The 13,786-nt window shown below is 38.2% G+C and overlaps 2 protein-coding genes and 1 long non-coding RNA gene across 3 annotated transcripts in view; 1 reads left to right on the top strand and 2 right to left on the bottom strand.

Moving 5' to 3' along the window:
- LOC116848540 (sodium-independent sulfate anion transporter) overlaps nt 1-5,628 on the bottom strand; it is a 25,028-nt gene extending 19,400 nt beyond the window's left edge. Inside the window, exon 1 of the mRNA XM_032824741.1 lies at nt 5,412-5,628. The gene's annotated coding sequence lies outside the window, so the exon portion shown is untranslated. The remainder of the gene's footprint in view (nt 1-5,411) is intronic.
- Nucleotides 5,629-6,643: 1,015 nt separating this feature from the next.
- Nucleotides 6,644-13,657, bottom strand: LOC116848531 (guanine nucleotide exchange factor subunit Rich). The gene is made up of 12 exons (XM_032824722.1): nt 13,348-13,657; nt 12,973-13,236; nt 12,429-12,835; nt 11,551-12,181; nt 10,933-11,296; nt 10,196-10,746; nt 9,351-9,840; nt 8,991-9,270; nt 8,441-8,895; nt 8,124-8,286; nt 7,833-8,021; nt 6,644-7,749 (listed from the first exon to the last, which is right to left on the bottom strand). Exons 1-12 carry the CDS (start codon nt 13,480-13,482, stop codon nt 7,422-7,424), a joined length of 4,257 nt encoding a protein of 1,418 aa, XP_032680613.1. The 5' UTR covers nt 13,483-13,657; the 3' UTR covers nt 6,644-7,421.
- On the top strand, nt 7,662-9,604 carry LOC116848550. Its single transcript, XR_004378981.1, has 3 exons — nt 7,662-7,802; nt 7,891-9,242; nt 9,472-9,604. It is a non-coding gene; the product is annotated as an uncharacterized LOC116848550 (long non-coding RNA).
- Nucleotides 13,658-13,786: the final 129 nt, after the last annotated feature.

Raw genomic sequence — 13,786 nt, 5'->3', positions numbered from 1 at the left:
CTCTCTCTCTCTCTCTCTCTCTCTCTCTCTCTCTCTCTCTCTCTCTCTCTCTCTCTCTCTCTCTCAATCATCATCTAATCGTTCAATTACCTAAAAATATATTGACTTCTAATTCCTATGAATTAGAAGTTCTAATATTTATCGTACGCAATTAAGGTTCTCTATCCAGAAGAATTATTTCTGGATCTTTTATACAACATTTTTTGAGCATTAATATATCGAGAACAATAGTAAACGTCGCTCATAACGCGACGTTATCGTAGGTGTTTTAACACTTAAAATTGTCTTTTAATTTTGTGCATTAGCGTGGCTTTGTACAATACACCGGCTAATTATTCGGAACGTTCCAACAGGTTGGGAATCCCTGATGCCCATCGACGTGATATATTTCCACGGAATGTGTTGTATCATCTCAATGATTAATTGCCCCAGTACCTGTAGTATCTGCGATCGATCGTTCATTGCGATAAATATTGATACTGCGATCGTAAATCATCGTTAGTGGTTAAGTTCGACGCGTTTTAACAATCGTTAAGTGAGCGGGTATCTGACAGCTGAATGTTAATATTCAATTAAAATATCATTCACAGGTCATTTGAGTGTATTGCTGTAGCGTCTCGCAAAATAACGTTACCGTGAATTCTCGTCTCTGACGTAAGTCAGGATTTCGCGAGGATTTCGCCGGGCACGAATGTGTATCAATGACTTTAACTTTTCGCGTTCTTATCATTATACGAAAGATATCGGAAATCTGCAAATTCGCGAATTTTTCGAGATACTACGTTTTTCCGAAGTAACTCTTTGTTTCTGACAGGAATTGTGTTATATCAATATCAATCGATTGAGAGTAAACAAACTCTTGAAAGGAGAGGCTAACGGAACTTTATTCATCGTTTAATTTCACGCGGATTTTACGTCGACAGAGAGCTCAATCTTTTTGTACACGTACGGAGACCAGAAAAATTTTTAATCGTATTAATAGCTATGCTTTAAAAGCAGTTGCCAATAAAAGATCATAAATGATAAGCGACTGTTAATTAAAAATAGTGTCTAATCTTTTAATTAGTTAACTGTGTGCGCCAATATTAAAAATTCTAAAAATTCGTGAATTCACTGAAAAGTTGCGCTTTCGGATTCCGTAGAATATAACGTTACGAAAGCAAAGGAGAACCGCGCATTAAAAAATATTGAGAACCACGAGAAGGCTGGTGTAACAGGTGCGTGTTCGCAATTTCGTTAAACATTTACGTTTACGTGAATTATGCAATATATAAATATTCCGTGAAATCTCCCGCGACCAAACCTGTGCGGGAAATAAGCGCGCGCCAGCAGTTGGCTTCCAAGGTAATCCCGTTGTTTTGCGACGTTTTAATCGGTCACATGCTTGCTTTCAATTGATAAGTAAGCGAGTAGATAAAACCAACCAAGGTAAGTCCTTTTTTACACTATTTCCTCGGCAATTCGCGCCAATTCTCTATGCAAGACAATTCGTAATTGTTGTAAAAGGAAGACGGTTAAGAGTCTTTGTTTTAAATAACAATATTTACGGAAGAACGTCGAGGTAGATCTTCGTTGTTTCTTTTCTGTTTTCATCATTAACACGCTCGCTACCAGTGTCGGCAAAAATTTCTTTTCTATGTTCACATTATCGAACTGAGTCTGTTTTATCAATATGTAAAAAAAATGTAAGAAAGAAAAAAATACGAGATGATTTGTGAAGGAGAGTCTTCTAAATTAGCCGTATTAAGTATCTTCGCAAATGAGCTGGAGATCGCGAAGTCTTTGTCCAAGTAAGATCCTCGTGAAATTAAAGGACGAATAAAGTTTCGTTTGTCCACTCCAGCAAAAGTTCACTAAAGAAACTTCGTTCCGTTATCACTTCGTGCAGTGCCGTTTCTCTTAGCTCTCGTTTCGAAGCGGAATTACGCCTGTAACTAACCGGGAGCAACTTTTATATGACACACGCGACGTCGTCGCTCCTCTAATCTACAGATTATTGGACCGATTTGAAGCACGTGAATCTAATCGATCACTCTAATTAGGCGATATCTCATACCGCATACCCTTGCACATCTCGCCGTACAGACACGAGAAAATTAACGCGTGTCAAACGAAAGCACGTGCTCCGAATTTCGCCCATAAACAGCGATTAAGCCAGTCGCCTTGGAATCCGGCGCGTCGTGCAAACAACGTAATATATGGCTTTCAAAGAACTGATATTTTGCATAATAGTTGCGGAGGAAGCCGCGCGAAATTGTTGACGAATTAAACAATGGCATTATTCGCAAAGCTCCTCGACGCTCCCAACGTTCTCAAAGCACTTCTTCACTTATGAGCCGAGAACTTTGTCGCGCGAGGGATTGGCGTCCCAACGAGATTTTCCTACAGATTTGCGCGCCTGTGCGTGGCTGCGCGCTATTTAAAGCTTCGTCTACAATACATGGAGTAAGCTTAGTATATAAAAAGTAAAAATAAGAGTAAGAAATAAAATTAATTTATTTCATTTATATATACATCTGAATTCTAGTTCTCTTACATTGGAAGTTTACTTGACAGAAAGACTTTCGGCGTAAGGGGACTGGAGTATAGACGCGTAAGCGAAATAAATTGTTTTTATTTCTTATTCCTACTCTTACTTCTTACTGCAAGCTTATTCCATATATCGTAGGCGAAGCCCAAAAGTCGGCGAGATTTTCCAGCATACTCGCCTAAAACATTTACGAGCTTCGTTTGTCGCCGATCCGCAGGCATTCGACTCACGTCTTCTCCCGCGGCTGTACCTACATCGCTCGAGAATTAGAAAGACAAGGCATATCACGTATACATTCGATTTATGAATTGACGCATCGAATGCCGCGCGGCACCACCTCGTTTGCGCACGCAATAACAACGATGCGTTCGAGCCGCAGCGTTACCCAACGCGACATGCAAACGTCATCCGTCTCACGGGAGGGAGAGAGGGAGAGGGATTTTCCTAACGTGAAAGATACACAACCGAATGCGCATATATCACGCACACGCCTGTGCACACAGCTGGCGATTAATTCCGCAAATTATCAGTTTCATATCGATAACCTGTTAATTAGCACGCGTCTGTGTTATCGACGACCAACTTAGGAAACCTAACTCGCAAAATTGACAAGAGCGTCAGGAAACTGATAACTTTTGTAAAACAACAAATTTTTATTTTTATTTTATTATGGAATGGAATTTGTTTATTGAATAGACACAAGAAAATTGTAGTAAAATTTGTAGTTCTACGAAAGTTTTATAGCTCTCTTCTAAAATTAAAATTTCGTGAAATGAATTAGTTACTGAGTTATAATTTAGCCAATGTTATTCACATCAACACGATTGTGACTGACATAATGAGAGAAAAAATAGTCGGCTTAATTAAAATTATAACTATTTTTGGCTCCAACCGTCTCTGATTCTTCTAACATAAAAATGGTAATAGTAATATGCATATAACATTATCATCACTAATATAATATTCAATAATATTCAATAATAGTAATAGAATTTAATGAAAGAAAAATAGTTTCTTTGACCATAATTTATAATAATTATTTCTCTATGTGATTATAATTACAAATAGCAGATGTTTTTTTTCAATGTTCACAATGCACTGACACACAATCGACCATTCGTGTGAAATACGTATGGAAATCGCGAATTTTAATGGGAAAACGTGAAAGGAATCCCCGAGATATTCCGCGGAATGTGCGTCATTCTCAAAAAGCCACGTCGAGCGAAACAGTAATTGTAATAATCTTAACGATCACGGTATCTTCGTTGCCACGACATATTGCATGTGCTTTCTTATAAGCATTCGCTTATCGTTCGTACGCGAAAATACATACAATGATCACGCGAGCTGATTCTCGTTAACATTTTCCACGTGTAACGACTTATTGGTGCGTATTGTTTCCACAAGAAACGCGCTAGTTTACCGATGAGACACGCTTGTTCCGCATACACTTCGTGATTTTTTTTTTTGCTATGATACGAGAATATCTAATGTATCCCATTAATAGCATAAATGTCTAAAATTTCTCGTTTTGGAGAGATATCCTAAAGATATCTGAAACAAATAAGATCCCATATAGCACAAATCTCTAAAAGACTTCTTATAAAATTCCAAAAGAGTTTCCAAATCTTCCAGAATACTTTTAGAATTCTTTAAGAAGTCTTTTAGAGATTTGTGCTATATGGGATATCTTTCAAATGTCTCTAAGATGTCTCTCAAACATTTATGCTGCATGGGATTAAATAGTACACATTAGTTTGTACAATCTCTTTTTTGGTTTTTCAATTTTCTTTTTTAAAAAAACTTTGATTTACAGATAATATAGTTCTTCTGTATTTCTTGATTCAAATTACTATAATGATGCCGTTTAGCGTCAGTGATTTTGACAGATTTACAACCGTATGGTTAATATAACGACGCGGTCGAATGTGTATAATTTTACGAAAACTGCACGTTAGCCAATCGCCCATTGATCGTGCAAAACATTAATAACTTTTCCTTAAATAGAATAACGAGGAAAACCAGAAAAACGAGGAAAATAGAAATAGATTGCAATTTTGTTGCTTACACACGAATATCAAGGTGTTAAAATACGAATATAATGATACTACGCTGTAAAGTCCTCAGCAGCGTTATTGTGTACTCTACGTTAAGAGCGCGCGTATTAAGGTGACAAATAATAATCGCGATACTCGGCCACACGGGAATTCTTAATGCCCTCTTAATACTCGCGTAAAAGAAGCGCGTTTGTTTACGCACGTTTTGTCAAATCACCGCACCGAATAAGATTGCATCCTTGATTGCTCTAAATGCTCAACAGCATAGATAATGACATTCATTGCGTGTGTCTTCATAAACCGACAAAGAATAAACGATAAGGCCGAATAAGCGAAAGTTTCATGCGCATCGTAGACATGGTATTGACAATTTATCGATCAATGAAACGCAATATAATAGACCGATTAAGTAACAAAGACCACAAAAGTCAACCATTTATTTCACATTTTGCATCAAGTTATAAGATTATCAGTGAATTGTCAATGAAAATATCTATTTCTAAATTAATAAAATAAATAAAGACAAAAATTTATAATAAAATTATATATATACTATATAATTTACTATATACATTATATATATATATATATATATATATATATATATATATATATATATATATATATATATATATAATGAAATTATATATATATACATATATATAAATTTGACTTGCACTTATAGTTACGAGATGATTTTTATAATATTTGTTATCAATCTGATACTTTCAAAAAGCTTTTTCACTATGTAATAAAGTTGACAAGACAGTAATCTCTGCTAAACGATTTCAATCAGGACTATTTTTCTTAGATATTTTTCTCACCTGGAAGTAGTCGGTTGATCCGTTGTGTCTCGAAGAAAACAGTAGAAAATAACGTTGCTTCGTTATTCGACGTACTTCGTTTATCCACGGCACGGAGGGCAATGACATGTGAGAGGCCCTCGTATTACTCGTGAGTTTCACCGAATTCCTTCAAACGGGACATAGATTTTCCTTTTAGAAACGAAACCTGTCTTCACAGTGCGAGATTATGTCAGCCACTGGGCGTAAATGTTTGTTGACATTTCGTTTCATGTATTATAAGTTTTGATTGTGTACTATATAGATCTGTCGTCCTTGATACTTGTTGTTCGTCTGTATTCACAAGATGATGTCACAGCATAAAGGATCACATTTCTTTTTTTCATTATTTTATGAAACAAAATTCCGAAGCATTTCGAGAATTACTTGTTGATTGTTCTTGCTTCTTTTCTTTTTAGCATTACAAGTTAAAAATCATTCTATCGTATTATTATCCGCGACAATTACAATAGATTTATATATTTATCAATAGTTTTTATTGATTTCTCTTCTTGAATTACTCAACGAGACTCGTTAAAATATTCATTAGAGAATTTATAATCAAAGGAACAAGGTCTTGTCAATCCGCACGTATTTTTTCTCTACAAGTTTTGAGAATTTCTCGAAAAAGAATTGCGCATTTTCTTTCTTACTATATTCACTGTCCTTCTCCTTTTCCGTTCCCAAGAGTCGTTTCTTTCCTCATTACGACAGATGAACTCCTACGGACTCGATAGACGTAAAGTCGGAATTGTAAAATGTAGATTCGCTGGTACGCAATTTCGTAGAAATGCCAGCGGGGAATTAGATAATTGACGACCCGACCCCTGAAAGTTATTATTAATACATACTTTCAACCGCGACACGAAAGCCACCTTTCGCTAATTATGCCACAGGATAAAGGTAGACTTTCCTTATAGCGACTGAGTAACTACGTCTTTTATAGAGGAAAATCGACGTCATAGATCGACGGGGAAATATCACGCGTAATACATATGAAATACCTGTGAAGTAAACATTTCCCACAATAACTTGTCGGAATATGGAACACGACTATTAGCGCGAAAGTGAATTTAAGTTCGATCGATATAGATCAAACGTTAATGATTCGTCGACTATTCGATTAATTGCACGCAAATACATTTTTAATATGTTCGTCAAACCGTCGACGAACTATTGTATTCTTCGATAATCCCTAACAACGAAGAAGAAGATTTTATGGGAAAATATAACATATATTTTTAAATGACTATCTATGTTACAATATACAAATAGCTTATTAATATTTCGCGTCGCTTTGTATTACATAATTATCATTGTAATATCAGACCTGTTGGCGCACCAATTTTGATTTAATGTCTTTGAACCGCTGTTCATTGGTTTCGTTATATTGCTGTTCGCTATTGCTCATAATTCAAGAATGAGCTAATGCGCATCTCTCGTGCATGTATGTGCTCTTATGCCACGGCAAAATTACATCGCAATCATCGAGCACAATTGCATTCCGAGTCTCATTTTCCCCGACGCATAGTATATTTTTAACAATAATACAGTGAACGTTTATATACACGTGCGCGTTACTAATTCTTACATATTTCACCCTGTACAATTCAAAATCTCTGCGTGATGTAAAGTGAATAAAAAATCCTTCGAAGCCTTATTTACAAGTTTTCGAGGTTTTGTTTAATTATAAGGACTTCTGGAAATAGCCTATACCAATCGGGAGGCTAGTAATAATACTAATTTTGTAGAATATTGTCGCGTTACAGGAATCATCGCGCCTCGAGCGATGTATCACGTGAAATCCTCTTCGAAACGATAATTACAAAGAGAGAATGATACGCGGAATCTCAGTTTATAACGTAGTCCAGCAGAATCCTTTGTATGTATGTAAAACTTATAGAACGGACGTTTCGAACGGAGAGAGGAGTCTCCTTTTGGTACATAGAATCCACGACGGAATAAATAGCCGTGGTGCCTCGTAAGGCACTCTTAAGAGATCGTGCAGGTATTCTGTGATGAGATGTCCTCCTTAACATTGAGATTATTATAGCTTCCGTGGAACGCCGACTCCTCGACAGTCAAGGATGATTCATGCGTGCGTTCCTCTTCTAACGGAGCTGTATTGGAAGTATGACTGATCGACGAATGTCTTGAGCGAGAGAGAGTTCCGCGCTGATTGCTGCCAGCCGATGGAGCCGGACTCGGCGAAGGGCTCTCCGGTACTTGTTCCTGTTCCTGTTGCTGCTTTGATATTATCAGTCTATTCAACAGCGATATTTGATATTGTATGTTGGACATGAATGGACGGTATCCTAAACTGTAATTGAAACATACGATCAGTATCATCTTCGGAAAATGGAAGCAATTATTGTAATTAATATAAACTATTACGATATATACCATTCTGAATGAGACCACTTAGTCAACGTGAGTAATCCGTCTCTCAAATTGATTACAGAATCGATAGTCTGCATCGGTGCGTGTGCTGTTCTCACTGTTCTAGCCATGGCTGCCCCATCGCGAAGAACGGTTGCTACTACAGCAGCCCATCCTAGACAGCAACCTTCGAGAAAGAGTTGCAGCAAATACCTGCAACGATTTAGAATATATAAGAAACAGTCGTAATATTAGACCTAGTAGGTTTTTCATACTTTTTATAACGACACATAAGATATGTGCATATATTAGTACCTGAGCTGTACTTCGGCTCGACCGATTGGTGCAGAGGTTAACGAAGTTGACTGGATGTCCGTGGGTCCTACTGATTCCGGTGAAACCCAACATACAGAGCCAACGATAGACTCTGCATCGTCCCTCCAAATCGTGCTGGTATCGCTAAGAACACTGTTGGCATCTGGAATTTTATAATTGGGCAAAACATGAATATAATGTTTACATATTTGAAAATCTATTATTTATAGAGATACAGAAACTCGCGACTTCGCAGGAAAATTCGTCTAAGTGGAAATCAATGTACACTCTTCTTCTAAATGAAAGTTATGACTTACCATGTATTAGATTCGGTGTCAACTTAGCTTCTGCGGTCGGAAATTGCGTTTCTAAACTGGCGACGGGTGAGACCAGCGTTGTATACGGTGGCCTACCACTTGGAAGACTGGTATATCCACTGTCGGGTAGATCAACATTTAAATTTGGCGACAACGTTTCGTCATCAGACATCACAGAGTGTAAAGATGTGAGACTGGATCTACGAAATTTTTGTAGAGTCGGTAACGAAAGAGTCGGATATGGAAATACGAAATCCTCGTGGACCGCCTTCAAAGTCCCCACGTAGTCGTCGACTTTCGCTGCTCTGTCACGTTCTCGGGCGAACCAAGTGACTAAATGAAAGTCAAGACGAGCCGCGAACCTACCCAAATCGGTCAAGCGGCGAGCTGAAAGAAGACGTCGAGCGTGACGTTGCAAGATGACATCGATGAAGAACTCCTCTGCTGATCCTTCCCTGGGAAATAAAAAAATTTGCCATATTTAATATATTGACATTACTTTAAGTAGATTTTTGAAATGTAAAGTAGTTTAAGAAAGCGTAATAATTACTTATTCTCAGTTTTTTCAGTTTTCACCGTCGGCACCGATTTCTTCCGTCTCATAACGACATTCCGGGTTTTCTCGAGCATGGAGGACGGCGCGATATCTTTTTCGGATTGCACTTTGGGTGTAACTGTAGTACTGTAACTGCGGCTTCTTGAGACTTGCATAGTGCCCAAGACCAAGGATAGATCGTCTTCGTGCGGAGAAAGCGGAGGTGTCTGCGGAGGGCCACCCAGTTTCGCACTGCCGCTCCACGATGTACGCGGTGACTCCACGTCGTTCGGATCTGACGACCCCGAGATATAGATTTTTAAAAATTATACACACACTTTACTCATTGTTATAAGTGTAAATTTAAGTATTTACCGATCGCTCTGAGGAATCTCACGAGGTCCCTCGATAGTTCCCATCTACCTTGCTCCAACGCGGCGTCCAACAACAATGTAGCGTGTTGTCTGCTGACTGAAGATGGTTCCAAATTTTGCAGGATAATCAAGTAACTAGCGGCGGTGTCGAGCTGTTGACGTTGCAAGCAATCTTGCAACAGTTTCTTCGGAGGACCGGCGACGGAGAATAGATACGGCCAAAGAGCAATCTCGGTTTTCCGGGCGCATTGTACGACAGCTCTCGCCCAAACGCCGGGAAATTCGCGGATAAATTCTACGACGGACGGCAACTGAGCATCCGGAATGGGATCCTTACTCGTCGCCTCTTCCTCCAGGACTTCATGCAGTAGCAGCTCCAACGAATGCGGGAAATACGGCAGTGCGGAACACGAGCGCGCTATTTCCCATGCGTGGTAACCTAAGTTTCGACGTATTAATTGGCGCAGAATTTGATGCAGATATACTTGGCTCTGAAATATAAAAATATCATTTTTGAACGACGACGTCAAAGAAATAACAAGAATAGTAAACTTAAAAGTTTCGAAAACTAACATTTACCCAAAATTACTTTCGCGAGTTTTGTTGTAAAGAAAATATTTATATAAGATTAGGAAATTCCTAAGATATAAAACAGTAAAAATATAAGAGAAAGAAATGAAAAAGAGTTATATTACATTTTTACTGTTTTATATCTTAGAAATTTCCTAATCTTATATAAATATTTCCTTTACAACAAAACTCGTGAAAGTAATTTTGAGTAAATGTTACTTTTCGAAACTTTTAAATTGGAACATTTTTAAGATATAATAAGAATAAAAACAATACCGTGAGTTCCAACAGATTGAAGGGCAGTGAAAAGGGCGAGTTAGTATCCGACGTGAATAACACAGTGTCGTTTTCAGCTCCAAGTAGAATTGCGTCTTCGAAGAGTATCGCTAGCGGATAAATCCGTAAGTGAAAAGGCAGCATTATGCGCTTGCTCATGAAGGCGTGCGCCTTCTCTTGATGATTACGTGGTACCCAAAGCGGTAACCAGACTCGCATGCCGTGAGCTCCGCAAAACAGCCACAAAGCCTCTGTCAGATGCGGCTTGTCTCTTCTAGAGCGCGACGGAACCCAAACATTCTCGACGTAGGATGCTAATACTGTCGGTGCGCTGCACGTGAACGCAACGTCTGAACTATCCGTAGAATGTTCCCGTTGAACCATGAGAAGACGACCGGATACATTTAATAAGAGACTCTCAGGATGAGGGTGACTGCCGGCGGTCTCCGCGCGAATCGTAGTCAATGTGGCGCTTACCACGCAAGCAGGATGTACACACAGTCCGCTGATATCCACAGTCTGTATTCTCGTTAACTCGATGCCTCCAGCTTCTAAAATAATAGACAACGCACGATTCTTTTATTTCTTTAACAACTACTTGCTGCTTTTGCTGTTATCAGCGCAATAATACGAAAGCGATACGGGAAGTTTTTCAAAAATTTCAGTTTTGTTAAAAAAAAAAAAGTTTAATTTGTTTCTGATTTAAAAACAATTTCACACGGAAAGCCTCCACTTACCAACATCTTTTTGCATCACCATATCGTAGATACTGATCTGTGCATTAGCACAAAACGTCAATAGACTGTCCTTCATAGTATTAAGTAGTAACACCTGCGATGGCATTCTAATACTTTTGACGTAGCTGTTATCCAGACGCGTATCTCGTGGATAAATTCTGATCTCGTCCTTATCGTCCAGGATGGAATAACTACTAGCTATCAGATATCCTTTGTGCCATAGTAATCCACCAGTCACTATGAAATCTCGCTCTTGCGTCTCATTGCCGAATAACTTCCATTTTCTTGAGGGTAGAGAATAATGCGCTAATCCGGTTCGACCTGCAACCGCGAGGCTCAAGCCTTCGCTATCTATTGCAGTATACTGTCACAAAAAACATACAAATATATAATACAACATATATTAGAAAAGTAAAACTTAAGACAGATTCCTTCATTAATATTTTATACGCAATTGTCAACATTACTGTATCAAACAGCAATAAAATGTATAACAGCAAACTGATAAAATTAAATTTTACGAAGTTCACTAAAAATGTATATTACATACTAAACATCTGTTTTCTCAAACATACAATTATCAATAATGTAAATTAAACTGCGATGATAAACACTTACTCGAATCGGCCAATTGGAACCGCTATATGTAGTTGGAATAGGTACAACAAGCCACTGTTTGCAACCAGCGAGTGTCTGAAGCATGCTGTCGTTAGGCATTTCAGTGGCAAGATGAAAGCCCGAAGCTGACGAGGATATCCCGGCGCCTAAGTTCAGATACAGTCTATCCTCGCCTTGAAGATACAGATGTCCGTGATGCCCCATGCAGGGATTGATCGTCAGGGGACTTTTAGCGAAATCTAATTGAATGAGAGAGCGACTTCCATTGGTATAAGTTTCGTTCCCATTCTCTTCGGTAACAGAAGGTCCTGGAGATTCTCGCAGCATCCATAACTGATAACCCTCTGCCGACCATTCCATCGTATGAATGTGCAGAGGATTGTCATGTGTCAGATCCACTCTTAGGCCGTAATCCCACTTTAAGCTACAGAGTAACAAAGCACCAAAAGTACTCCACAACGCCAGGCCGCCGCCTTCCCAAGCTAAAGCAATAGCACAACTGTCAGGCGTCCATCTAAGACACCTGACACTACCTGGTCGGCCTGGGTAATCTTTGGAGGACAGGCTCAATGTATGTGACATCTCTAAACCTCCTGTAGTTTCATCGACATAATAAACAACACCTTCAGAGCTGCAAGTGCGAAGATATACAAGTTATATCAATGTATTGTAAAAGTACAGTTACATTTCATAATAAATTTATGCTATATTTTATTATCATACTAAAGATTTATGAAAATAAATACTCCAATAATTTCTATAATTTTGTAATTAAAATATAAATTATATAAAATTGTACCTCCTTATAACTCAAACTTTATAAGCTTATTTTAAGTTACATCTACAAATATGCAAACAACACTGTATATCACACTTACTTTTCCCTACCAATGGCAATTAGTCGATATTTATGATTAACAGCTGCGCAAGTTGCGTCATCCAAATCTCGAGCCCAAATTCCTTGCACTTGATTAGGATCAAATTTCAGGGATTGAGCAGTAAGAAACGCAGCTCTGCCGTCACTAAGCACAATAGCAAAACCTCCAACAAGAGGCGAATATTCAATATCAGTGACATAAATATTGTTTTCTGTGAGTGGCACAGCTACAGTAGACATTTGTTGATCAATACTGAACGGTATACGTCTCAAATCTAAGGAATAGTCACGATTCATATTGCCATCCCATTTGTAGCGTACTACATGGCTAGTTTTGGTCGCTATCATAAGTTCATCTCGTATACAAACTAAAGAACTAATACCACCATCAATCCAAGCTGACTTTTCCTAATAACAATAATTTAATTAGTTTTATAAAACTTTGGCAACATCTTTTCTCTTCTTTTACTGGTTTTTTTAAAACTCTCCTAAATGTATACAATAGAAAGAGAGAATAATACATAAATTATTACAATAACACTTACAAAATTTAAGACAAGACATGGAATGACTTCTTTGATAAACAATTCTGCACTATCTCGTTTTAAACTGGTAACTGGTGAGTCTCGTTGTTCATAGAGTCCTCGGCCTTCTGGATTGCTGTCTGAGAGTCGGTAGAACAACAAATAGCTATCTGATGTCGCAACAACCAACATACTAGAATCTGGCCTCCATTGTATCAAAACATTCCAACCATATTTTTGTAAGGAGACTTCAGATCGTCTGCTGAATACTACTGGTACACAAGGCTACAACATAAATTTCCTCATAAACAAGTGCATACACAAAACAATTAACAGAGAATTCCAAAATTACAACATAAATAGTAAAAAATATGCCTTTGAACCTAAATTACGTACTTTGCAGTACCAGATGGTGAGAGAATCCGTGGTGAGAACGGCAAAGAGAATTTTGTCTCTGTTGCACACTACGGCATTTATTTTATTCGGCTCACTAGCGTTTAAGACCCGTGGCCATCCTACGGGGAAAAACATGATTCCCAAGAGAATATCTATCCCTCTCGCCTTCAAATATCTATCATGCTTCGCCTACGGTCTCCCTGATGTAAATTTAACAGGTAAACAGTTCCTAACCTCCACATAGCGTAATTAAATCGGTTCAGTGATGACTGAAGCGAGGTGTGTCAAAAATGCACGTTGCACACGCAGTGTTGTCAAAATCTACAATTCGCTATCTGATAGGCGGACATCAAATTCTTCATGAAGAGTTCACATTGTTACTCCAATGACCAATGGGAGAATTTACTTTCTTGGGACTATAGTTCCTCGACATTTTGTT

This window comes from Odontomachus brunneus, unplaced genomic scaffold (genome assembly GCF_010583005.1).
Source record: "Odontomachus brunneus isolate Ranch 3 - 2012 unplaced genomic scaffold, Obru_v1 Obru_scaffold_005, whole genome shotgun sequence".
Classification (NCBI taxonomy): domain Eukaryota; kingdom Metazoa; phylum Arthropoda; class Insecta; order Hymenoptera; family Formicidae; genus Odontomachus; species Odontomachus brunneus.
Note: the sequence above shows the minus strand (reverse complement) of the source record. Positions and strands in the feature narration are given on the sequence as shown.